Here is a 27,415-nt window from a genome sequence, read left to right on the forward strand (position 1 = left end):
CTTTTTGCATGTTGTAAATTGAGAGTATGTGTCACTTTCTGATTCATTTGCATCTACTGAAAAAATTAAATATGAGATGTACTTAGTAACTCAGTCGTGTCTGACTCTTTGCGACCCTATGGACTGTAGCCCACCAGGCTCCTCTGTCCATGGGGATTCTCCAGGCAAGAATACTGGAGTGGGTTGACATGCCCTCCTCCAGGGTGAATATGATATAGGAATTCAAAATTTTGGTTTAAAGTTCATTGTGTTTTGCTATTTAGTCTTTGATAAATGTAATAGGCAAAAAAGGTATTTCACAATTATATCTATATCAAGTACAAGAAAATGCTTCATTGGCTGTATTTACAAAATCATAAAATAGGCCTTTTAAATTATATCTATCAGCTATTCACAAATTTTATTGAATTAGACTAGCAAATTTCTGCCTTCCTGTAACTTTAGTAAATATAAACTAACCAGGTGTTGCATTTTATATTTTAAGCAAGTGGAACTAAAGGGACAAAAATTCTTTATTTAGAAGTTTTTTAAAACAGTTTGAAAAATTCTGCATACAGGAATAATTTTAAAAGTGCCCAACATGAGTGTCTTTAATAAATGACATATTGACATTGATTCAACAACCAAATCACATGACCAAAAAAAAACATTTCCAGCATCAGTTTTCAAACCACTTTCTTCATCATAAATTTCCTACAATCAGCAAATCACTTTCTCACCAATTAGAATGTCACCTTTAACTTGGAGGGATAAATTTCTGTTGTTTTAGTTATTTTTTTAAGTAGCACACCTCTGACATCAACTTATCACAGAAAAGGTTAAAAAAAATTTAAATACTTGTCTCTTTTTAAAAAGAAAAATATGTAATATTTGATTGTTGTCATGAGTGCTTTACTTCCAGATACTCTGCAGAAAGTATGTAGGGCAAATATTAACATTTTCATGGTTAATCCCTATTCAATACAAAGTATTATAAAGAATCTAGTTTAGTCTTGCTTTTATAGGAGTAAAGACATCAGTGACATCCCACTGCACTTTGTACAATTCCAGTTTCAGTGTTTTTGCTGCTCTGTTTCCCTGAAAAACTGTGGAGACTGTACTGTAGGGTCCACTAGTATCTCACCCAAGAATTTTTGTTGAGTGGCCCTACTGCCTCTGGGTACAGGTGAACTGTTTTTTTCATAATATATAAAGAAGTCAAGAAGTCACTAACGACTGAAAAATTTTCTTCTCTGATGCATGTTTCTTTTACTGCCTTATGAGAAGTCATCTCAGCTCTTTGTGCATTTCATTGCTGAAATAGAGAGGTGATACAAACGTGGCCAAGATCACTGGCACTGGAGACAGAACGCCCATGTTCAGTCTTTACTGGTTCTGCTATTAGCTATAATAGCCGCATGACTTTCAGTTCATTACTTAACCTCTCTGTGCATAGGTTCCTTCATCTTGGAAATGGAAATGCTAATAGTATTTACTTCATAGGGTTATTATGAAGATTAAATAAATTCATGCCAAGTCCTTATAATTTCCCCCTACTTATAGTAAGTTCTCAGTAAATGTTCACTAGTAGTCCCTAGAAAACACCATAACCTAGATATATCAGAAACACTTTTACTTTCACTCAAACTGTATTATATTTCTTAAAATTTTAGTAATGCTTTCTGTGAAGCTTTCAGTAGTATTTGCTGACAAAAGAACACATTTAATCTGTTGTTATGTGGTTTTCTATGTATTATTTTAGGCATGTTTTACCATAGTGGAAAGCAGGAAGAACAAGTATTTTCCTAATAGTGTGAGGTTTTACTATTTTTGCTATAAAGTCAAGAACCTCAATGAAACCTTGTAACATTTTATCAGTAAGTTTAGTAAATGTAGTCTTACATATTGTAATTTTGAACATAATTGTGAAAATCATAAAAAGTCAATTTTCACCTTCTGGATTCTCATTATTAAATATCTTGCTTGTCTTGATGGCTTCATTAGCTAATGTTTTGAGGCAAATTTTCACTTGTTTCAAGATTTATCACTAATAATATCTATAATAAGTGTAAATCCAAGACTTCCTTCTTGTTAATTTCTCATTGTTGTTGTTGTTGTTGTTTTGTCAAATCTAAACATTTTTATCTCTTATGCAGTCAAAAAGGAATAAGGGGTCAGTGCTGTTCTTCCCTCATTATCCTCTTGGGCTTATTAGCATTATCTGCCATATTTATTTCCTTTGCAGGAGAGTTTTTAAGTCACTTGTTAGATTTCGTAAGAGTTAGCTTTGATAAACATCCATAAGTCATGAGGTAAACTGTAGCCTACCCTGCACCTCACCTTCTAAGCTGGGAACCTCACTGTCCCCTCAGGATAGAGGGCATCGTCAGTGATGTCATCACTGTCAGTCCTAACATACAACTGATGTTTAATAAATATCTGTTGAGTTGATTTAAATTAATTCATTGATGTAATTGGTGTATTTATAAGAGGACACAGTCCTACTTTCCAAGTGCTTTCAATATAGAGACCTACTAAGGAACTTTCCCTAAGCCAAATTAACATTATTAATACGTTTCAGTAGAAAGAAGTAATGAAATCATTATATTGGTGGGCTTTCAACAATCAGTTGTGGGAGGCAGCATGTTCTTGGTAAATTGTGTACAATGAATTGAGGGTCCTGAGTTCTAGTTCTCTTAGGATCCTGGTGAGTTACCTCATCTCTCTGGATTTGAACCTCTCATCTGTAACATGAGGCAGTTGAGTTAGATGATTTTTAAGATCCTTTCTAATCTAACACATCAATTCCTAACCTGCCTGTCTTACAGAACTCAATAGTTTCCCTGTTTGCAGCATTTTTGTAAAGAAGCCTAAGCTTGTGGTAAATCGTAAATAGGTGTTATCCATCTTAACCCCTATTTTCTGTGAAAGGTTTCCTCTCTCTGCTTCTCTAAACTTCAAATACCAAATCAATAATGTGTCATTATGAGCTCTGATAAAGAAAATAAAATAATAACCTTAAACAAACAACCTCCCCCAAAAGACAAAAAAAAAGCTCAACTCTCTTAAAGGAGTCTACAAAATTAACTGATTGATTAAATCTGTAAAAATTTATTAAAGGTAAAAAATTTGATATTGGTCTTATTTATAACTACACAATTATCTTCTCCTCCTACCTTTACAACAATATTCCCCACATCGAAAAGTTGAACAATTATTTGCCCATAGGTACTACATTCTGAGTGTTTCAAGACAGGCAGAAATAAAAAGGAAATAAGAAGTGTTGAAATTTAGGTATTTCCTAAGTTACCACTTCCATTATTCATATTCTACCAGGGAACATCCAGAATAAGATGATGCTAGGACCTGGCTCATGCCAAGAAACAAACTTCACATTTCTCTAAGAATTGTTGAAAATCTGAAGAAACAGGTATTAGAAAACTTACACAAAGCAAAGGTGTTTCTAATATGCCTTGGTAGCACGATAGATAATATTTAGTGGGAACACGCTGTGTGTCAGGCAAGATTCTAAACACCTTATGGAAATTTATTTAGTCTTCACAACAATCCTGTAAGCTAAGTATTAGCATCTCATATCAACTACATAATTGGACCTTATCCAGTTCAAGAGTTGAGGCCTAGCAGGACCTGCCGGGCATGGTACACTGACCAGGCATGAGAGGATTCCTTCACACAGTGCAAAGCGATAAGCAAGTGGGACACGGGAGCCACCACCTGTCTGAAACAGCTCCAGCTTTTCCTGGGACAAAATCAATCCACTTGTGTAAAGCACCAACCAAAACTCACTTTGTCAAAAATATATCCTCTGTTTGAAAATGGCACTTTATCCTGTCTTTTTAGTAGCAGAAAACCTGGTCATTTCACATGTGTCAACATAATCTGCATTAAAGAGGAATATCCATGCAGAAGGTGCTTCTGTTTACTTTCTGTTGCAGAAGATAACACCTTGATGTTGAAAGACAATCTCCTGTTATCCTTTCATGAACCTTGTTGGGTGCTTTTTGAATGCACTGAGGCTCACAATGGAAAGTTTTCTTCACATACCTTATTTTTTTTTCCCTCTTACATGAAATTTTTGCCATGATTAGAAGAGCCAAGAAATATAAAAGATTCAGAATTTTTTTCAAGTGTGTTTTCCAAAACATAATAAGACTTTTAATCCACTTAGCGCTTTTAAAATTCTCAACAGTGTTGGTTGAATCTTAAAAGATATACATTTCCACACACTGGGTAAATTACCATTCATGATAGTAATTTGTATGTACTTTGTAATTTCCTTGCAAACCAAGAAAAAATTAAGTTCCTATAGTAAACAGAATAATTGTAAGCTTCAGAGGGAAGGAAAGAAACACCAAAAGATCCCTAGTAGGTTCTACCTCTGGGTATATTTTGAAACCTCATTAGAGAAGGACCCAAAATGCAGAGGATTGATGTCAGCAGTCATATATTATGACAGTGTTGAGTTTCAAGAATCTTCCATCTTTGACCAGTTTATTCAAGGATAGTTTATAGAAGAAGAAAGATTCTTCTTCAAGTTTCTGAAATTTTAACCAGAAAAGCATTGAAATGAATGAAATAAAATACTATTTCTCAACTGACAAACCAGGTGCTAAAGAATAAGACAGCTGCTCTGAGGTTGTTTGGGCTGTCTGTATCCTAGCTACCAGGCTTGCACAAAAAGAACCACCTCATGAATGAGATCTACTTACTACACACAAAGCTGGTCTGTAGCACCCTAATAGAAAGCTCTGAAGTGAGAAGCAGGTAATGTGTTTCTCTGAAAGCCTTCATCTATTCTACACTGGACGGGGCTCAGCAGTTAAATCAGTGCACACCATGAATCACTGGCACATTCACACAAACTCCAGAGCACCAGGTATCCTGGAAAATGCAGGCGCTGAGTGACATTAGCATGGCTAGGCTTGGGAGAATACCAAAATCAAGGTCATAAGTGAGGACAGCTGCATACACCAATTCAAACTCCAGGCTTAGAAAGGTCAAGAGGTGATGAGAACAGACATTCCCACCCTGTATTTAGCTAAAAAGACTGAAATTTCTACACATTAACTAATTTCCAGCATCAAAGGAGAGCTTTGAGAGATGATGTTAAGGAAAAAGATCTCCTAAAGAAAAACACATTTTTATGTTTTAGTCTACAACTGCCTGCAGAGGTTAGTAACTTTGGCCATATAAAATAAAATAAAATATTTTCTGATACAGCAAGACCTTTTAAGAAATATAATGGTCCCTTCTATTTAAAGTAATTTTTTCTTCTTCTACACCTGAAAAGAACATCACTTATCCTTCCAGGCCCAGATCTCAGTCATCTTCTCGTCATGGATCCCAACAACTGGGACAGCTGGGGACATGCCTGGAGTGATGGTGTACAAAGCTAATATTTATTAACACTATTGTTAAAAAAAAAATCTCTACAAAATAAATCTTCATTCCTGGTTCACCTAATATCCAGGTAATATTGACTTCATGGTGAGTAGTATTAGCATTCTGGATGAAAGTACTGACCTGTAGGCAAGAAGTAAATAGACAGTGGGGACAATTATGCTCTGATAGTCAAGGTTTTTGTTGTTGCTACTATTTTTGTTTCTGGTTCTTTCTTAAAGTTAATTTTAACATTAGAAACTATAACATAATGGAACTCACATTTTGTTCCCTAGCTCTAGGATTGCTCAAATTTGGAGTTATTACTAAAACTTAACACTAAGCTGTTTTATGGAATTTAAGAGTGTCTTGAAAAATATTGAGGAATTCCTTGAAGAAAAGTACATTTTTTAATACTGGCCTGGACATTCTGAAAAAGTTTTCTAGCTATTCAGGCTAGTTATTGAGTCTTTTTTTGTTCAGAACAAACAAAACTGCTTCATTAAAATAACTGCTAAAATAGATTAGGCAATTTACATATATTGGAAAATTACTAGTTTCTTCAGTTTTTCTCCACTATAATCAAAGTGACTAAATATTAAGAATGTTGGACTGATTTTAGATTTATTTTCCAGTTAAGGAATTTTTGTTTCCTTTCATCTGAGGTATAATGTTTGATTTTTTAACTGTCTGGATTAAGAGACAATATGTAAAGTTAATCTAAATAAATTAGCACAGTAGAACCTACAAGTCAATGATAAAACTTGAGAGGAGCCATAGTAATTGCTTTGTAACCCAAACTGTTTGATTCCCCTAATAGTAGATCACTGACTAGGGAATACCCTGCCTCTCTCAGCTTCACCCACTGGCACTCTTATCCGTTCTCCTTGCACGCTGACCGTAACTCTGTGAGCGCCACGGCGCTTGTGGAAGACAGTCCCTCCTACCTGCACTCATTCTACCATTTCATCTGAAATGTGCGACTAGCCCTTTTCTTGTCTTCCTCAGTACAAGTGAGATCAATCTCTAACTTTTCATAAAATCTTCTTTAAAAACTAGTGACTAATAGGAAGGGGCTTCCCTGAGGGCTCAGGAGTAAAGAATCTGCCTGCAAGGCAGGAGACTCAGGTTCAACCCCTGGGTCAGGAATATCCCCTTAGAGGAGGAAATGGCAACCCACTCTAGTGTACTTCCCTGGAAAATCCCATGAATAGAGGGCCTGGGGGGCTACAGTCCATGGAGTCACAGTCAGACACGCACCACCCTGGTTTAATAGAAAATAAGAACAACCCACCTTAAAATGGTTGGCTAAGACCAGACTCCTGAAGGTCTCCTCCATGGCACTGCCCTGCCTCATTTCTGACGTGTCCACCAGGCCGGAGAAAGGGCTCCCCAACCCCGGAACTCACAGCCCCTTCCAGCCCAGGAGTTCAGGAAAGGTCTCCGCTTCAGGTGGCATTCCCAACACCTGGGTCCTGCCTCCAAGATCTCCTCTGTTGCCTCAAACTTAACCTTCTCCCATTGTGGAAAGAAAATTGTCAAGACTGGTTTAATCTGTGACCAGAACTTCTGAAAAACACCTGATTTATTTTTACTACAACACTTCAGTGTACTATTTAGTAATTTAAGGTTTTAAAATGATTACATATAAATAGAGGCCTAAGATATGGTTAAAAAAAGAAAAAGCAGAGTTGGGGGAAGACATCTACAATGTTCTACATGAGGATGTAAGTCATCTGAAATAGATGAAGGAGACCAAGATGAGAGAAATAGACGTAGAGCAAGGGTAACCGAGAGCGAAAGAGGGGTGGCTAACATGGCAAGAGGGTCACACTCAAGAGAGATGACTGGTAACTAAGTCATTTCCACAGAAAACAATGACTCGACTTTTAAGTACAAGAATGAAAACCATTTTGTTCTAGTTGTTTCGTGCGCTGGATCAGGATGTGACCATGACTTTGTGTCTTGCCCTCAGCCTTCAGTTAAAGTCTGTACCCTCAAAACCCAAAGCTCTTTTAAGAAATGAAGCAGGGTGATGTGGGCGTGAGGTGCTGGAGTGGAGAAAAGACATGAAGGAAGCAAGCCACAGAGGCACGAGTGATTCAGCGGAAGGACCAAGGGGACAAACCTTTCCTTCCACATCACCACCCCTGCCCAGCAATCCTCCAAGACAGAGGAGGGGAGAGGGGCTGGAGATGAGACTGTTCTTATTTTAAAATTCTAAGATACTATGGCCCCCGCAGGCCATAGAGCTTTGGAATTTATGAAACGCCAGTCCATTCTTAGGGATGTAGTCTGTTCTTCTGACCCTTACGGCAGAATTTCAGTGCAACCCTACCGTATGCAAGAGGGATCCTGGGGCGCTGAGTTAGGCAACTGGGAAGATCTTAATTGCTACAATGATACACTATGAGAAAAGGTATTCACTATAAATAACCCCCCTTTACTTGAAAAATAACTAGCAGTCCTTTTGCTTTTCTCTTCATGCTTAAGTGAAAGGAGCTGAGCTAATAAAGAAGGATGTAACATTTATTCCATCATTCTACTACTTCTCTGAAACAGTCTTTCCCAAGTAGGATGTGCACCACTTAGAGACTGGAACATTATTCTGGGGAAAAAAAATGTTAGAAATGTTACGTGCTTCATAATATTCATAATATCAGTGTATATAACTAATGTAAGTGATAAATAAAAGTGTACTGGGAGCATATGTCCACATTTTAACTTTTTTAAAATGGAAGGGAGTTTGGAGGTTACGGAAGGTAAAACAAACAAACAAAAACCCAACCATTGATACTATATAAGGAAATATGCCACTAGATTTTCATGAAGGCAAATCTGTAGATGATAAAGTAAGATTTTGAATTTAAAGCCAAATTACAGATCCATTTACCTTTGATGGGAAGCACTTGCTCTACTCAAATAAGCAAATATTTCTCACCTTCTAACCTCTAAATTGAAATATCAAATAAAAGGGACAGCCCATGACAAGCTCCCAAATGTAAATTCATTTAAAGAACTAATTTATTGTTTCTTTATATGCCCTCAACAATTTTACAAATCTTAAAAACAATTGGTTCCAAACATAGGAAAGAATACATAAGAGACTTAAATACATAGTGGCTTGTTTTTGCCGCTGTTTAAGTGACCACTGCTAAGAAACCTAACAAGCAGGCTCACTTAGCACTCAGTGAAACTTTTTATCAGTTGATGTCACAGAAGGACAAATGCTGGAGCTGCACCTCCACGAGGGCGCTCACTCAAACCAGTTTGATTTGGTTTTGGATTTTTAGCAAACATTTCTTCTGAGCACAAAAATACAAGCTACGTATGTTGAAATTATTTTGAATACAAACTGTAATGTCATAGAACTATTATCAGGTTTTTCAACATGGCATTTTTCCATGTATAAAAGAAATTTAATTATAGAAGAAACTAAGTCATATCTATAAACTTGTTGTTGTTCAGTTGCTCAGTCATGTCTGATGCTTTGCGACCCCGTGGACTGCAGCACGCCAGGCTTCCCTGTCCTTCACTATCTCCCAGAATTTGCTCAAACTCATGTCCATTGAGTCAATGATGTCATCCAACCACCTCATCCTCTGTCATCCCCTTTTCCTTCTGCCCTCAATCTTTCCCAGCATCAGGATCTTTACCAATGAGTTGGTTCTTCACATTAGGTGGCCAGAGTATTGGTGCTTTAGAGAACACTACTCCTCTTACCACCAATAAAATAATGTTAACTACAATAAAAATATTAATAGAAGCTAAGATTTATCGAGGGGCTTCCTAGGTGGCACTAGTGGTAAAGAACCTGCCTACCATTGCAGGAGACCCAAGAGACACAGGTTCGATCCATGCGTGAGGAAGATACCCTAGAGGAGGGCATGGCAACCCACTCCAGTATTCTTGCCTGGAGAATCCCATGGACGGAGGAGCCTGGCGGGCTGCAGTGCGTATGGTCACAAAGAGTTGGACACAACTGAAGTGACTTGACATGCATGCACGCAAGACTTATTGGGTGCTCATTACATGCCAGGCTCCATTTTATGCACTTTACCATTTTTATGCACTTCAGTCAGTTATGTGATAACTGAGCGGTCCTGAGCCCAGACTGTCCATTATGTCTGTTAGAAGCACCAAGGGAGGGTAATAAAAAAAAAAAAAAAACCACCAGAGGAGACTCTGACTCACATTGACCTGGTGCTAACCCCACTGGTGGTTGAACGTGCAGCCAGAATTGAAAACAAATGCTTTAACACAATCCTGACAACAGTCCTGGGAGGAAGGGGTAATTATCTTTATTTTACAACAAGGACAATGAGACACACAGTTCACAAGCAGCAGAAATGGGATCTGAACTCAGGCCAGCAGACTCCAAAATTGAAGCTCTTTACCACTAAGCTCTGCTACCCAGTCAAAGACCGGGAACCACTGAGGACTTAGGGGATGGTTTTATTCATGTGGTATGCATAAAAGATCACTCCTGTAATTTCTGAGCAGTTAGTTTTTGTTTTTGTTTTTTTTTGAAAAAGCTTTTGCATAACTCTAGCTGAAAAAATAAACCAGATTTTGATCATGGAATTACTCTGATTTGCATGTGACCAGGAAGCTGACCAAACCCTAGACGGTGCTGAAATCAGTGATTTCACTGTTTACTGCTAAAGATGACCTCCCCAGATGACTGACTAGTGCTGAGGTTTGGCCTGCACTTCTTCGTCACTCCATTTACCAGGGAAGTTCATATAAATAATGCAGGCAGAGACATCAAACAGGAAAAGTTCCTCTTCAATTGCTATTTCTCCTCCAAGGAAAATAGGCTTGAAAGTTCAAAAGCCACTCGACAGCCCTTTTCCTTATTGCTCTCCTTTTGCACTGTAGCCCAGACAGAAGCTAACAGAATACTCAGTGATTAAAATAAAAGAAGAAGAAGCAATAGCAGTAGGAGGCATAGGGGAGGGGAGAAATGAAAAGAAAACGCATGTCTGTGTTATCGCTTGGTTTATCAGGCTCATAGTCACATGCAAGACAACATGGCATAAAGTTACCTGAATCAGACCACAAGGGATTCTTCCTCCTGGGTCAGGCTGGCCACAGGTGGTGTGTCTCAATGCCAAGGGTGAGGAATAAGGCAAGTAGAATTTAATTAGAGGAAAAATAGATGATGGCACCGTATCTATTTAGAGAGGAGAAATACTATCCTCTGAAATGCATGGGCATAGGGTGCGACCTGGGCAGTTATTGGCTAACATAAGACATGGAGTGTCAAGTAGAGGCTTTAAACCTTTGATTTGCAAGGAATGAGGGAGCAAAGAGTCAGAGTCACAAAGTGGCATCCAGACATTTCACCCTCCATGGGGCCTGGGCCATGTCACTGCAGTGTTCAAATAAGGCATCTTGTGACATGATTTGATCAAGGAGATTTAGCCAGGATATGGAGCCAAGAGGATATTTATTAAGCACAATCTGCCAGACTCTGTGGTAAGTGCATTTCCCATATTATCCCATGGGATCCCCACAACAATTCCGAAAGGGGTTATTATTATTTTTCAGCAATATTCCACTATGCGGTTGTGGTTTAGTCGCTAAGTCGTTTCTGACTGTTGCGATCCCATGGACTGCAGCCCACAGGTTCCTCTGTCCATGGTATTCTCCAGGCAAGAATACTGCAGTGGATTGCCATTTCCTTCTCCAGGGAATCTTCCAGACCCAGGGATCGAACCCCGGTCACCTGTGCTGCAGGCAGTCTCCTGCATTGCAGATAGATCCTTTACTTGACTGAGCCACCAGGGAATTAGAATATAGTCCACTATAGCTCCAGTATTAACTAGGTAGTATAGATTTGAAATGAAGTATGTTTGCATCTAAAACCTCAGTTCCTTCCATTTTGTGACACAGTCCTCCTAACTCATTGTCTCTATCCTGGGCTTCAGGTTTATTTCTTCAACCAGCCTCAGTGAAGGCACTTTTGAGCGACCAGCAGGGACTAGTGAGAAGCATGAGGTGTAGGTTCCCTTGTTAGCAGTGAGTTCCTTGAGACTCTAAAGCCATGTACAGAAGTTCATTTGCATCTTATTTTTTCTCTCTCAGTTTCTGCTTCTTGATTGGTTCCCACTCTCTCTCTGCATCCATGCAAATGCCTGGCTATGGTCACTTGCCAATTACTCTCTCCCAACCCAAAGAGGGTCCAGGCCACCCGCCAAAACTATGCTCAAAAGCTCTGCCTCCAACAGCTGAGTCACCAGCTCATGGGGTTATTTTTGCTTTTTGTCATCTTTTTTTTTTTTTTTTTTTTGGCTGCACTGCACAACATGTGGAATTTTAGTTCCCCAACGAGACTAGGGGTGGAACCTGAGCCCCCTGCAGTGGAAGCATAGAGAATAACCACTGGACCTCCAGGAAAGTCCCTGTCATTTCTTTTTTTGCCTTTATTGTTTAGGACGTGGATTATCAGGTCAGAGATACTCATTCATTCAGCAAGAATTTACTGAATATAAACTATGACAGTGGATATGTTCTAGGTGCTGGGGACCCAGAGATAATTAGAACTCAGTCCTTCCTTCCACACCCTCCGGTTCTTCTCACCCATTCCAGTGCATGCTGCCTGGTGACAGAGCCTTGACTTCCTCATCCCCATAATTTCCTTTACAGGAAAACCAGGACAGGAGACCAATGTCAGCAGTGTGACTCAGAACTGTTACCTTTATTCCCATTACTTTGTGCTAATTTCCCGAGGCTTCTCTTTCTCTTCTGGAAAATTTACTGTTTCCCTCAATCTACCTCTTTTGGGGAGCCAGACCTCTTCTCAAAAGGGTAAAATGACAAGAAAGGACTATCGGGGCAGTTTATGCCCTTTAGTGAATGGAAATGACTGCCTTGTTTGAGCAACAGGTTGGAGAGCAACCAAGGATTAAAATAAATTCTTACTCAGCATTGCTATTTTGCATTCAGTAGAATTCCCATTTCCTCTTGATTAAGAACGCGTTCAGTATGAGAGCGGTTGTGGCATATTATCATTTCTTAGCAGTTCCCAAAGTTACAATGCACCTGTTACTAAAACTGGCGCTGCATCAGAGCTTCAGAAACAGCTGTGGGGGAGAATGCAAGGAGGTTTCATGTGAAATTTAGCTTAACTTTCACAATGAAGGAATCACATTTGTTCCCAATTCCCTCCCCATTTTTCACTGGTTTTTAGCAACCTCTTAATTCCTACACAAAGTTATCCAAAGGATGATATTTTTTTCTTTATGGCTTAGAGACAGTTTCAAAAATTTTTTAAAAGTCATCTGTTTCCCCAATTTCCCATATAAAGCTGATCAACTAAGTATTTAATCACTCCTCATGTCAGAATCAAGACAGAAGTTTAACTAGTTAAAAATCAGACCTATTCATTCACACACAGAAGAATAGTTTGAATTATTATAGTTAGTCCTAACAGCCAATAAGGAAATAAACATGCATTGAAAACAAAAAGGAAGCAAATATACACATCCAAAGACAAATCGGAAACAAATACCAAGAATATAAGACGGAACGAATTGGTATCAGAAGGTAGTTTCTGGGAAGACGTGAACTCCTTTTTTTTTTTTCATTTATTTTTATTAGTTGGAGGCTAATTACTTCACAACATTGCAGTGGGTTTTGTCATACATTGACATGAATCAGCCATGGACTTACATGTATTCCCCATCCCGATCCCCCCTCCCACCTCCCTCTCCACCCGATCCCTCTGGGTCTTCCCAGTGCACCAGGCCCGAGCACTTGTCTCATGCATCCAACCTGGGCTGGTGATCCGTTTCACGTGAACTCCTTTTGATTAGATTACTTACCCGCACAAGTAGAATTCTCATTTCTGGAGGGAAAGCCTTCAGGACAGTTCCAGTGCTGCAGGGCTGAGAGGCTAACAAAACTAAATTTGAGAACTACCAGCAACACAATGACAAGGAAATGCATCATGATGTTGATGGGCTTGAACTCTCAATAGGAAACAAGCTGACGTTGCTTGAGCACAGCCCGGGCCAGGTGGGTACGTCTGACTCCCGGTGTGTCCACTCGGGTCGGCCTGCAGCCCTGGGGTATCTTTTCCTCTGTTGCTCTGCTGTTACCCTCTTGCTCCTTCTCCTTCAACTCAAGACAGCATCCAAATGCAGCCTGAGGGGAAAGATTCAGTTTTGGGGAAGCTGGTAAGATATACCTGACACACTTATGACACATTTCACAGAGTTGAACAGGCATGCACTGGAGGCCTGTCGCTGTCTTCACTGTGACAAGGCAGAGTTGCAAGGCCAAGGCTAGGAAAAGGAAAATAGGGAAGAATTGGTGGTAAGTTCCAACCACGACCCTTGATGAAATAAGGACATATGATTCCTCCCCAAACATGGTTTCACCAGTCCAGGTTGGATGCATGAGACAAGTGCTCGGGCCTGGTGCACTGGGAAGATCCAGAGGGATGGGATGGGGAGGGAGGTGGGAGGGGGGTTCAGGGTGGGGAACACATGTAAATCCATGGCTGATTCATGTCAATGTATGGCAAAAACCACTACAATATTGTAAAATAATGAGCCCCCAACTAATAAAAATAAATGGAAACAAAATAACATGACACAGAAAAAAAAAAAAAAAGTAGAATGACTCCTCTTTTCCTTTTTAAAGCCTCTTTGGCTCCACCCCTCTCCTTTAGTAACACTCGAGTGAGCCTCTGTTTGCAAATACGAATGTAGGCAATTCCATGCTCCAGGAAAGCGGGGACCACTGCCAAGGAGACAGCTGACTGTTCACCATGAGCATTCCGGGCAAAACCAGGGGAAGAGTCATGAGAGGGCTGTGGAGTTGCTTCTGGTGTCTTGGAGGTACCTGTGAATATTGGCTATGTTTTAAACATCTGGCAAGATGGAGACAACATTAAATCACGTCGTATAAATCAGTGGTGAACAGCACTGCTGATAATGCAGACTTAGAGCAATTGATCATTCATCTGAGCAACACTAAAGAAAACTGACCTTCGGTTCATTATGTGAGTGAATGTCAACACCAGTGCACATTCCTGGAGCTTTATCTTTCTCCTTCCCGTATATTTTATGGCGGAATTTGAAAGATTATTCTTTTTGTTTTTATTTTTCAGTGGGTTTTGTCATACATTGATATGAATCAGCCATAGAGTTACACGTATTCCCCATCCCGGTCCCCCATCCCACCTCCCTCTCCACCCGATTCCTCTGGGTCTTCCCAGCCCACCAGGCCCGAACACTTGACTCATGCCTCCCACCTGGGCTGGTGGTCTGTTTCACCACAGATAATATACATGCTGTTCTTTTGAAACATCCCACCCTCACCTTCTCCCACAGAGTTCAAAAGTCTGTTCTGTACTTCTGCGTCTCTTCTTCTGCCCTGCATATAGGGCCATTGTTACCATCTTTCTAAATTCCGTATATATGTGTTAGTATGCTGTAATGTTCTCTATCTTTCTGGCTTACTTCACTCTGTATAATGGGCTCCAGTTTCATCCATCTCATTAGAACTGATTCAAATGAATTCTTTTTAATGGCTGAGTAATATTCCATGGTGTATATGTACCACAGCTTCCTTATCCATTCATCTGCTGATGAACATCTAGGTTGCTTCCATGTCCTGGCTATTATAAACAGTGCTGCAATGAACATTGGGGTGCACGTGTCTCTTTCAGATCTGGATTCCTCGGTGTGTATGCCCAGAAGTGGTATTGCTGGGTCATATGGCAGTTCTATTTCCAGTTTTTTAAGAAATCTCCACACTGTTTTCCATAGTGGCTGTACTAGTTTGCATTCCCACCAACAGTGTAAGAGGGTTCCCTTTTCTCCACACCCTCTCCAGCATTTATTGCTTGTAGACTTTTGGATAGCAGCCATCCTGACTGGCGTGTAATGGTACCTCATTGTGGTTTTGATTTGCATTTCTCTGATAATGAGTGATGTTGAGCATCTTTTCATGTGTTTGTTAGCCATCTGTATGTCTTCTTTGGAGAAATGTCTGTTTAGTTCTTTGGCCCATTTTTTGATTGGGTCATTTATTTTTCTGGAATTGAGCTTCAGGAGTTGCTTGTAAATTTTTGAGATTAATCCTTTGTCTGTTTCCTCATTTGCTATTATTTTCTCCCAATCTGAGGGCTGTCTTTTCACCTTACTTATAGTTTCCTTTGTTGTGCAAAAGCTTTTAATTTTCATTAGGTCCCATTTGTTTATTTTTGCTTTTATTTCCAATATTCTGGGAGGTGGGTCATAGAAGATCTTGCTGTGATTTATGTCGGAGAGTGTTTTGCCTATGTTCTCCTCTAGGAGTTTTATAGTTTCTGGTCTTACATTTAGATCTTTAATCCATTTTAAGTTTTTTTTTGTGTATGGTGTTAGAAAGTGTTCTAGTTTCATTCTTTTACAAGTGGTTGACCAGTTTTCCCAGCACCACTTGTTGAAGAGGTTGTCTTTTTTCCATTGTATATCCTTGCCTCCTTTGTCAAAGATAAGGTGTCCATAGGTTTGTGGATTTATCTCTGGGCTTTCTATTCTGTTCCATTGATCTATATTTCTGTCTTTGTGCCAGTACCATACTGTCTTGATGACTGTGGCTTTGTAGTAGAGTCTGAAGTCAGGCAGGTTGATTCCTCCAGTTCCGTTCTTCTTTCTCAAGATTACTTTGGCTATTCGAGGTTTGAAAGATTATTCTTTCCAAATCAAAGGGAAATCCCTGATGCCAGATGAAGAGCTACAGTATGCATGGTCACCCTTTCTTGCAGCAGGACTGTAATAAAACACCATGAGGGGCCAGGAGTGCAGCGAAAGGAGGGAACTGTTATCATAGAGCAGTGTTGGGAAAAAAAAACAAGCTAATAGCACTGTTCTGCTGGAAGTTTTACTTTCATTACTTTACGGTAGGCAGAGAGGAGGATCCAGCCTCTCCAACCCAGTGCAGTACATTCTGATCCTTTCTCAGGTGGCACAAGCTACAAACATTCAATAACTTCTAACAGTTTGGCCCACTCTAATTTGGGGCCCCAACTCTCACACAATCCAGTGGATATGCCCTATTCAGTAGCCAGCGAGCAGTAAGGCAAATCTTCCTACCTGGGAATAAAAATTTGGATAGTCTTAACCTCTTTCTTTTTAAGGAGTAGCATTTTGTTTCACGAATCCTGCTCACAGTGCCAGTTTATGTTTTGCCAACATTTTTATTTTGTTTTAGGTTCAAAGGATTTGTTAACAAAAGAAATCACTTGTTACACACAAATATACAATTTCAATATGTAATAGAGGATTATTTGACTTAATTTCAATATAGTCATTAAAAGAAGAGAAATAGAAACAATAGAGAAAAGTAATAGCCCATACATCACCAAATTGGGATGATGAACATCCAGACTTAGACAGCACTGGGAAGTCTCTCATTAATAGCAATCTGGAGTTCCAGTTGGGAAGGGGCCCCAGGGTGCATCCACCCCATGGGTGAGACTTCAGATTGCAGTTTCAGGGACTCCCCATTTATAAACCCAAGCTGCAATCTGATATTGTTATCAGTTTGCATGTAAAAATGCAGCTCTGTTTTTTTTTTTTTTAACTTTTATAATACCATATATTTCACTTTGTGAATCACAAAACTTCTGAGTTCCCAGGGGTTGGCCAGACCTTCAGGGGCTCAAGAATTCCAAGATCCACTCCCTTGCTTCTTATCTAAAGTGCCGCCTGACTTGCTATGTATGTATGCAGGTATGGAATCCAGGCAATGTCCAGGCAGGTCCAAGGCAGGTCAGAGTCCTGCTCTCCTGCCTTTGAAGCCTGAACGAGAGTTCCTCCATTTTAATTTCCCTAACAGCTGGCCTTAGGATTATTTAAGTTAAATAACATAGGAATAAGGCAAAAAAAATGGGCAGTCTTAATTCTGTAAGTCAAATAACAATTCCAGATAGTCAAAAGAAATAAAGTGATCAAAGAAGCAAGTAATGAATTATACAATGCAGAAAACAGTTTTTGAGCAGTAGGGGATTTAGTAAAGAAAAAGTCCCACCATGAATGAGAAGTATGCTTTTGTACATCAGCTTCTACATCCATTAACTTATTGGCAGCAATGGTAGTAACAACAGAATGTTCTATCAAGGTACGATTATGTTTACCTATGAAATTTTGTAACTCTTTGGTTCCTTGCAAAATCTTACATAACAGTTCGAAGAAGAAGCTAATATTAGGAACAGACAAAGTAGGGAATAATATGTGGGTCCATAATACCTAAGTTCTCCTGGGGGGAAAGTAATAAGTGGTCCCCCTCCAATATAAATGATCAACATACGTTAGATATGTGTTTGTGCAGCATTACTGGTATAATGGTGAGCATAGCTGCCTTCCAAGCAGTTGACCCTGGTTCATTTCCTGGCCAAAGCAGTGGGCCAACCTTTGGGCTTACCTGATAGCTCAGTTAGTAAAGAATCTGTCTGAAATGCAGGAGACCCCAGTTTGATTCCTGCATCAGGAAGATCCGCTGGAGAAGGGATAGGCTACCCACTCCAGTATTCTTGGGCTTCCCTTGTGGTTCAGCTGGTAAAGAATCTGCCTGCCCTGTGGGAGACCTGCGTTCGATCCCTGGGTTGGGAAGATCCCCTAGAGAAGGGAAAGGCTACCCACTCCAGTATTCTGGCCTGGAGAATTCCACGGACTGTAGAGTTCATGCAGTCGCAAAGAGTCAGACACGACTGAGCAACTTTAAAAAAAAATGTGCTAGACATCTGGAAAAAGGAGTTACTAATTGATATATAGAAGTTGTGTTTACATTATCAGTTACGATACATACTAATCGAGGGGCTGTTTTTAAAAATTCTTACAGGATTTAGGGAAGATAGTTCATTCACAATGATTGGTTGGTTTCCCCAAAGGCAAGAAGTTGGTCCACATAGCAATTCCTCAATAGTCTTGTCACAGTCTATCAATAGGTGGGTACAGTGTTAAAGTAAATCGGCACAATAATATTTGTGTCTGGGGCTTGAGCTATATCTTTATCAGTGGTGTGTAATCTAGCAGACAGACAAATGTTTTCCATAGAAAGTCTAGGTTAAGAAAGGACAGACCTTGTCTACTAGGAAGACAAAATTATCCTGAGTCTAGGTCTGGCTCATGTTTCAGACTTAGAATTGGACACAATTTAGTGACCAAACAACACAACAGCAACTCTTGTGATAGATTATTCCTGGAAGCCTGACTATAATGTGGATTGTCACTCACACCTCAGCCTTCAGGGATATGCTACAAGTAAAAGAAAAATATGAAGAAACCTATTTGGGAAACCTCTTCATATTTTTCTCTTAACTGTAGCATATCCCTAAAGATTGAGGCATGAATGACAATCCACATTATAGGCAGGCTTCCAAGAATAATCTATTCACAAGAGTTGTTGTTGAGTTGTTGCTGTATAGTCACTAAGTCATATCCAACTCTAGGTCTTTGACTCTTTGCGACCACATGGACTATATAGCCTGCCAGGCTCCTATCTCCTTTCGATTTCCCAGGCAAGAATACCGGAGTGGGTTGCCATTTCCTTCTCTAAGGGATCTCCCTGATGCAGGGATTAAACCTGAAGTTCTTGTGTCTCTTGCTTGACAGGCAGATTCTTCACCACTGTGCCACCTGGGAAGCCCCATTTTTTACCCGTAGGGGAAGCCAACTGGCCAATCCATTGGCTACTCACCAAGAGTCTGTGTATATGCATCAGTCAAATTTTCTTCCTTTAAAGCCTACTGTTGACAGGGTTTCCCAGGTGGCACTAGTGGTAAAGAACCTGCCTGCCAAGGCAGGAGATGTGAGACATGGGTTCAGTTCCTGGGTAGGAAGATCTCCTGGAGAAAGTCATGGCAACCCACTCCAGTATTCTTGTCTGGGGGATCCCATGGACAGAGGAGCCTGGCAGACTACAGTCCATATAGTTGCACAGAGTTGGACATGACTGAAGTGACTGAGCACACATGCATGCATATACTGTTGACACTTTTGAATTGTGGTGCTAGAGAAGACTCTTGGGAGTCCCTCGGACAGCAAGGACACCAAACCAGTCAATCCCAAAGGAAATTAACCCTGAATATTCACTGGAAGGACTGATGTTGAAGCTGAAGATCCAATACTTTGATTAATTGATGTGAAGAGCCAACTCATTGGAAAAGACCCTGATGCTGGGAAAGATTGAGGGCAGAAGGAGAAGAGGGCCAAAGAAGATGAGATGGTTGGATTGCATCATCGACTCAGTGGTCATGAGTTTGAGCAAATTCAAGGAGATAGTGAAGTGCAGGGAAGCCTGGCCTGCTGCAGTTCTTGGGTTTGCAAAGACTCAGACACTACTTAGCAACAGACACTACTTAGCATACTGCGTATAATTCGACAAATTGACTACTCTTGCTTTACGTCTTTCCAACTTCTGGAAACTTCATATTCCAGAAACCCAAGGACATTGTTTTGTCTTATTTTTTCCATAAGCTCTAATTAGCACATAGTTCATTGATAGATACATGTAATTTTATAATCCCTGGGTGTAGCTCATGGGGTGGTTTTAGTCACTAAGTTGTATCCTACTCTTGCGACCCCATGAACTGTAGCCTGCCAGGCTTCTCTAACTATAGCATTTCCCAGGCAAGAATATTGGAGTGGGTAGCCTTTTCCTTCTCCAGGGGATCTTGCCAACCCAGGGATAGAATCTGGGTCTCCTGAATTGCAGGTGGATTCTTTACCAACTAAGCCACCAGGGGAGCTAATCTCTAACCAAAGATAGATTACTGAGATGAGCTTTAGAATAATTTAATTAAACTTTTTAGTAATCAAACATAACAGAAAGGAACTATCTGAGAAGTGAGTCTTCTCAATATAGATCTCAATTAACAAAACTAGAATTTACTATTCAGTGAAACAGAAATTTTTTGTGAGGACATTTACCCTGCAGCCAGGGAAGGCTTTATCCCATCAAATAAAAAATGAGGTTTGTCAGTGAACCAGGAAAAGCCAAGCAGTCTTGGATTTCCTATAGCCCTGGCTGTTTGATTTACAGCTATTGTTTACCCATTTTAAATTCCTTGATTCAGTAGTAGACTCTTGCCATGTCCTAAGGAATCAGGATAGCAAAAGTCTGACAATGAAGGTTAATTTTTTTAGACACACAAGAAGCTTTATCTATGTGTGTCCCAAACTTCACAGATCATTGTGAACTAATATTTATTTACCAAAAGATTTTAAAAACAAGTATAAATCACTTAAAGGCAAAGAAATTCATATATTCTGTTATCAAAAGCCACATGATAAGAAAACTTTTTTTTCTCTTAACAGACAGAGAAAACCAAATCCAGTCCAATACCAGTTTACTGTTAATAACGAAATTTGCTTATCTAGTTAATTTTAATTTAACCTTAAGAAATCCTTTCTATAAATCTTGAAGAGGTAGTATCTTTGCAAAGGCATCAGAGTGAAACCCATAGCTCTCTATAATGACAAAAAAGGCTTTAAAAGGCATGTTTAAAATCTGATTACAGAGGTTTCCCTGGTGGCTCAGTGGTAAAGAATCCATCCACCAATGCAGGAGACTTAGAGTTTGATCCCTCATTCAGGAAGATCTCACACGCCGTAGAGCAGCTTAGAGCAAGCCCATGTACCGCAGCTACTGGGCCTGTGCTCTGAACCCTGGGAAGCCCAACAATTGAGTCCACATGCCACAACCACTGAAGCTCAGCGCCCTTGATCCTGTGCTCCATGGAAAAAGAAGCCTCTGCAGTAAGAAGCCTGTGCAGTGCAATGAAGCGTAGCCCCTGCCCACTTCAACTAAAGAAAAGCCTGAGCAGCAGCAAAGACCCAGTACAGCCAAAAATAAATAAATTTTTAAAATTATTTTTTAAAAGTCTGATTACAACACAATTGACAAAGTAACTTGGTTACTGCTGTGACATGGAACATTTTAAGATAGCAATTAGAATTATGACTGATAATGTTTTACCAGGGCATGTCAGATCTTTATGAAATCTATATAACTTCTAGAATATCTATATGGATAACATATTCCATACAACATAACCTGAGAAGATTTATTACTCATTTGACAATTTGTTACTATTCAGTCACTAAGTCATGTCCAACTCTTTTCAATTCCATGAACTGAAGCACACCGGACTCCTCTGTCCTTCACCATCTCCCCAAGATTGCTCAGATTTCTGTCCATTGAATCAGTGATCTCATCCTCTTTGGCCCCCTTCTCCTCCTGCCTTCAATCTTTCCCAGAATCAGGGTCTTTTCCAATGAGTCAGCTCTTCACATCAGGTGGCCAAAGTATTGGAGCTTCAGCTTCAACATCAGTCTTTCCAGTGAATATGCAGGGCTGATTTCGTTTAGAATTGACTGAGTTGATCTCCTTGCAGCTGAAGGGACTCTCAAGAGTCTTCTCCAGCACCACAATTTGAGAGCACCAGTTCTTTGACACTCAGCTTTCTTTATGGTCTAACTCTCACATCTGTGTATGACTACTGGAAAGACCATAGCTTTGACTATAAGCACCTTTGTTGGTAAAGTAGTGTCTCTGCTTTTTAATACACTGTCTAGGTCTGTCACAGTTTTCCTTCCAAGGAGCGTTTAACAATATTTCCCATGAACCTAACTAGTTTAATATCTCTCTTTGGGATGTTCTACAGGCTGTTTGAGGGCTTCCTTGTTGACTCAAGTGGTAAAGAGTCTGCCTGCAATGCGGGAGACCTGGGTTCAATCTCTGGGTCAGGAAGATCCCCTGGAGAAGGGAATGGCAACTCACTCCAGTATTCTTGCCTGGAGAATTCCATGGGTAGAGGAGCCTGGCGAGCTAAAGTCCATGAGGAAAGAATCAGACATGACTGAGTGACTAACACACACAGGGGCTCTCTGAAGCATCCCAGAGTTAGCTAGAGGTCAAAAGGGCTTCATTAGAATTTGATTTAAGTTATGTCAATAAATCAAAGGGATCTTGTTTCTTCCAAGATTACCAGGAAAAGAAGGAACAATGGTTCCAAAAAGGGCCACGGCTTCATGCAGCCTATTCGCTGCACCAACTGTGCCCGCTGTGTGCCCAAGGACAAGGCCATTAAGAAGTTCATTGTTCGGAATATGGTAGAGGCCGCAGCCATCAGGGACATTTCTGAAGCAAGTGTTTTTGACGCCTACTTGCTTCCCAAGCTGTATGTGAAACTACATTACCGTGTGAGTTGTACCATTCACAGCAACGTAGTCAGTAATCACTCTCCAGAAGCCTGGAAAAACAGAACACCTCCACCCCAATTTAGACCTGCGGGTGCTGCTGCACGTCCTCCACCAAAGCCCATGTATGAATCCAAGTCCTTAAAGACTGAAGAAATACTGGTTTTTCTGAAAAGACAATAAAATGAATATTATACTTAAAATATATATCAAAAGGGTGTAGAACACTCAAGATCAAAGGTCACAATCTGTTACCATTATCAGTTTGTGTGCAAAAATGCAGCTCTGATTTTACCTTAACCATTTTACAATGCTGTTTGTTTCACCTTGCGAGTCAGAAGACTTCTTAGACCCCAGGGGTTGGCCTGATCTTCAGGGGTTCGGTACTTCCAAGACCCACTCCCTCTCTTATCTGAGGCACCACCTGACTTGCTGTGTGTGCAGGCAGGTCAGAGTCCTGCTCTCCTGCGTCTGAATCCTGAACAAGACTTCCTCCATTTTAACTTCCCCAAAAGCACAAAATCTGGAAAGCATTGGGAATCCAACATTACTAAACGCTTTTCCTTCTCAAACAAATTTGGCTGTCTTTTCACAGATCAGTGATAGAGAATAAAAGCTCCAAGTTTCCTGGACCACTTTCTACTTTGAACAACAGCAGTTATTTCTTCAGGAGCGAATCCAGGACCCAGAAATATCTGGCTCAGGCAAATCATCTACAACAGATTTGATGAACAATGGAAATTTCTGCCAATTTGCTTCAAGCTGTAAAACAAGCTTTCATTTAAGTTGCCCAGAGGTAGCGTTCCAAGTGCTAGTCGAAACATAGATGAAGCAATAGTCAAAAAATAACAGTCACAGTAGTGAACACCCCTTATAGAGAATGGGAGCGACTCCAAGTCTTTCTACTCATATTTAATTATGTCCTCCTCATTTCTCACATACTAGGTCACTTTTCTGAAAGTCAGGATTCTTCTGATTTCAGCTAACCTCCGCCAGGTAGCTCTGACCTTTTATATGAGAAATAGACCCCAGGGGCAGCAGGAGTTGTGTGCGGGGGATACATGGAATATTCCATTGCTTTCTGGACTCACAAACTCAAGACTCTGAATGAACGTCCTGCAGATACGATGCATAAGAGTTACTAACCTTGTTGATAAGCTTTCCATCCAACAAACACATTGTTGTCGCCACAGGTGACACCGCAATAGAAGGAACTTAGAAGACAGTGCGTGTTAGTGGAGGAGAGGAGAATAACATGAACACAAATATAATCCACAACTACATTCTGTTTGGAGTTTGAATCTCTCATATTACTTTTGGTTGTAAAAAGCCTTGCTTTCCGAATTACATGGCACTTGGGCTAGTGTTGCCATGTTGAGCATAAGCTCCTTAGGAGATGGAGTCAACATGGATAGCGCAGATGTGAAGACTGGTGACTCATGTTAAAAGTCAACCCCAGCTCATCCACAGACAGCCAAGGGTTGCCCAAATGGCAAACACATAAGACAGAGCAATCCACCTAGAAAGGACATCCAGAGATATTTAATAAATCCACATTCTTCCTTCTAAATAAAACTGAATCTCTCCTGGACAAATGAATGTCTTTTTACAGTTGCCTAGAAAGCTATATAAGCTTTATGGTTTGAGCTGCCTAACACCTTTTAGTTTCTGCGACTGAATCAAATTAACTAATTCAGTGATAATTAAAGAGCTCTATATGACAGGGTGCTGTATGGAATATAAGAAATGGAAGTCATATTCCCTAAGTTCAAGATGTTGCTGAGATTGATTAACACTACAAAAGGAAGAGATTATGAGTAATGAGCTAATGAATGGCCAGTCCCTAAGTATTCTGGGGGTGTCAGGAAAGAAGGGGAACTTCACCAGTTCTGTGGACCAGAACATGCAGCAAAGTTTCCTGGAGTAACTAAAAGCCTCAGACAGGCATGGAAAAGGAGGAAGGTCATGCAGACAACAGGACTGGGACAGGACAGGGTCAGTAATGGCTTATTTATTAGATCTATAGATCCTGAGGTGACACAGCTGGATAAGAGGAAACTCTGCTGGCACGTCCTGAGAGAATTAGATGTTAATGACAAGTGAACTGTTCTGAATGTTTTAAAATGTGAGTGGGCATCAATAGGTGAAAGACGGCTCTGAGAGACATCTTTATGTATGCCAGTCATCATTCCAACTCTTCAGATAAAATTTCCTACTGAAGCTCAAAGCATTTCATTCTCCTGGGATATATGTTGGCCATACACACAACTGCTATTAATCATTGCCATCAATGATTGCCACCAACAGATTGCTTCCAGTGTGTCAGGCAGAGAGGAAGCGCAGATGCTTTATTCACATCACTTCCATTCCTCAACACCACCTTGCAAGGTGGACGTTATTGCCCCATTTCACAAGTGAGGACACTGAAGATCAGAAAGGCTGAGAATTTTCCTTCATAAATTACACATTTATGAAGAATATGAAATCTGAAATCATGATTCTCTCCTCATTATATGGTGTTTTTGATCAGAATGATCAGGCTCGGACATCATCAAAAGAAATACGTATATGACTGCCAGAACCAGAAGTGACAAGACAATGTGTTTTGTTAGGCATGACTATTAAATATCCACCCACAGAAAGAGTACACAGGCTATTTCTATTAATAAGGGTCAATTGCATCAGGACAGTTCCCACGAGATTTGAAAACATTCCCTTAGTTTTCAGAAAGAAAACTGTTGACATGTGTTGCATTCTTAATGATACATATATGCCAGAAACTGAAATAGTATTAAGGGAAAGAAATTAGGACCTCAGGCACAGGAGTTAGCTATGAAGAGTGGTTTAGTTGCTAAGTCGTGTCCAATCCTTGCAACCCTATGGACTATAGCCTGCCAGGCTCCTTTGTCCATGGGATCTTCTAAACAAGAATACTGGAGTGGGTTGCCATTTCCTTCTCCAGGGGATCTTCCAAACCCAGGAATCAAACTTGGGTCTCCTCTATTGTAGGCGGATTCTTTACCAACTGAGCTATGAGGGGGCAAATTACAATTTATCAAGATATAAATAACAGATATAAAAATTGTGCTGAAAAAAGAGGTCAGTTGTGCTCCTGGGATTTTACCAAAATGAGGTGAAACTTATATTTACTACAGCTTTATTCATAATTTCCAAAATTTGGAAGATGACCTTCAATAGATGCATGGTAAAAAAAAAATGTGGTACATGCATACAATGAAATATCTTTCAGGAATAAAATGAAATGAACATCAAGCCACTAAAGGCATGAGGGAATCATAAATGCATTTGCTAAGTGAAAGAAGCCAATCTGAAAGGCTAAATACTGTATGAATTTAACTATATGGCATTCTGGAAAAGGCAATGCCTGAGGAAGCATTACAATGAACAAAGTTAGTGGAGGTGATGGAATTTCAGTGAGTTATTTCAAATCCTAAAAGATGATGCAGCTAAAGTGCTGCACTCAATATCCAGCAATTTGGAAAACAGCTGTGACCACAGGTTTGGGAAAGGTCAGTTTTCAATCCAATCCCAAAGAAGGGCAATGCCAAAGAAGGTTCAAACTACCATACAATTTTACTCATTTCACATGCTAGCAATGTTGTGTTCAAAATCCTCAAGCTAGCCTTCAACAGTATGTGAACTGAGAATTTCCAGATATTCAAGCTGGATTTAGAAAAGACAGAAGAACCAGAGATCAAATTGCCAACATCCATTGGATCATAGAAAAAGCAAGGAAATTCCCAGAAAGCATCTACTTCTGCTTCAATGACTACACTACAGTCTTTGACTGTGTGGATCACAACAAACTGTGGAAAATTCTTAAAGACAAGGGAATACCAGACCACTTTACCTGACTCCTAAGAAACTTGTATGCGGGTCAAGAAGCAACATTTAGAACTGAACATGGAACAATGGATTGGTTCAAAATTGGGAAAGGAGTACATCCAAGTTGTATATTGTCACTCTGCTTATTTAACTTCTATGCAGAGTACATTATGCAAAATGCCACCCTGGAAGACTCACAAGCTGGAATCAAGATTGCCAGGAGAAATATCAATAACCTGATATATGCAGTTATCATCCTAATGGCAGAAATTGAAGAGGAACTAAAAAGTCTCTTGATGAGGGTGAAAGAAGAGAGTGAAAAAGTTGGCTTAAAATTTGACTTTCAAAAAACTAAGATCATGGCATCTGGCCCCATCACTTCATGGAAACAGTGGAAACAGTGACAGACTTTATTTCCTTGGGCTTTAAAATCACTGGAGACTGTAGCCATGAAGATGCTTGCTCCTTGGAAGGAAAGCTATGACAAACCTAGACAGTGTATTAAAAAGCAGAGACATTACTTCGCCAACAAATGTATAGTCAAAGATATGGTATTTTCAGTAATCATGAACAGATTTGAAAGCTGGACCATAAAGAAGGCTAAGAACTAAAGAACTGATGCTTTCGAATTGTGGTGCTGGAGAAGACTCTTGAGAGTCCCTTGAACTGCAAGAAGTTCAAGCCAGTCAATCCGAAAGAAAATCAACCTTGAATACCCATTGGAAGGACTGATGCCGAAGCTGAAGCTCCAGTACTTTGGCCAACTGATGTGAAGAGCCAATTCACTGGAAAAGACCCTGATGCTGGGAAAGATTGAAGGCAAAAGGAGGAGGGGCAGCAGAGGATGAGAAGGTTAGATAGCATCACTGACTCAGTGGACATGAATTTGAGCAAACTTGGGGAGATAGTGTAGGACAGGGGAACTTGGCATGCTGCAGTCCATGGGGTCGCAAAGAGTCAGACATGACTTAGTGACTGAACAAAAACAA

The 27,415-nt window shown here is 40.1% G+C and overlaps 1 protein-coding gene and 1 pseudogene across 1 annotated transcript in view; one reads left to right on the top strand and one right to left on the bottom strand.

The window, feature by feature from the left end:
- The window catches only part of EGF (epidermal growth factor), an 89,190-nt gene extending 75,855 nt beyond the window's left edge, over window positions 1-13,335 (bottom strand). The window contains 1 exon segment of the mRNA XM_065907230.1: window positions 13,209-13,335. Coding sequence (XP_065763302.1) covers window positions 13,209-13,335 — 127 coding nt within the window.
- Window positions 13,336-22,328: 8,993 nt separating this feature from the next.
- On the top strand, window positions 22,329-22,763 carry LOC136147869 (small ribosomal subunit protein eS26 pseudogene; annotated as a pseudogene).
- The last annotated feature ends 4,652 nt before the right edge of the window (window positions 22,764-27,415 follow it).

This window comes from Muntiacus reevesi, chromosome 16 (assembly GCF_963930625.1).
Source record: "Muntiacus reevesi chromosome 16, mMunRee1.1, whole genome shotgun sequence".
Taxonomy (NCBI): Eukaryota; Metazoa; Chordata; class Mammalia; order Artiodactyla; family Cervidae; genus Muntiacus; species Muntiacus reevesi.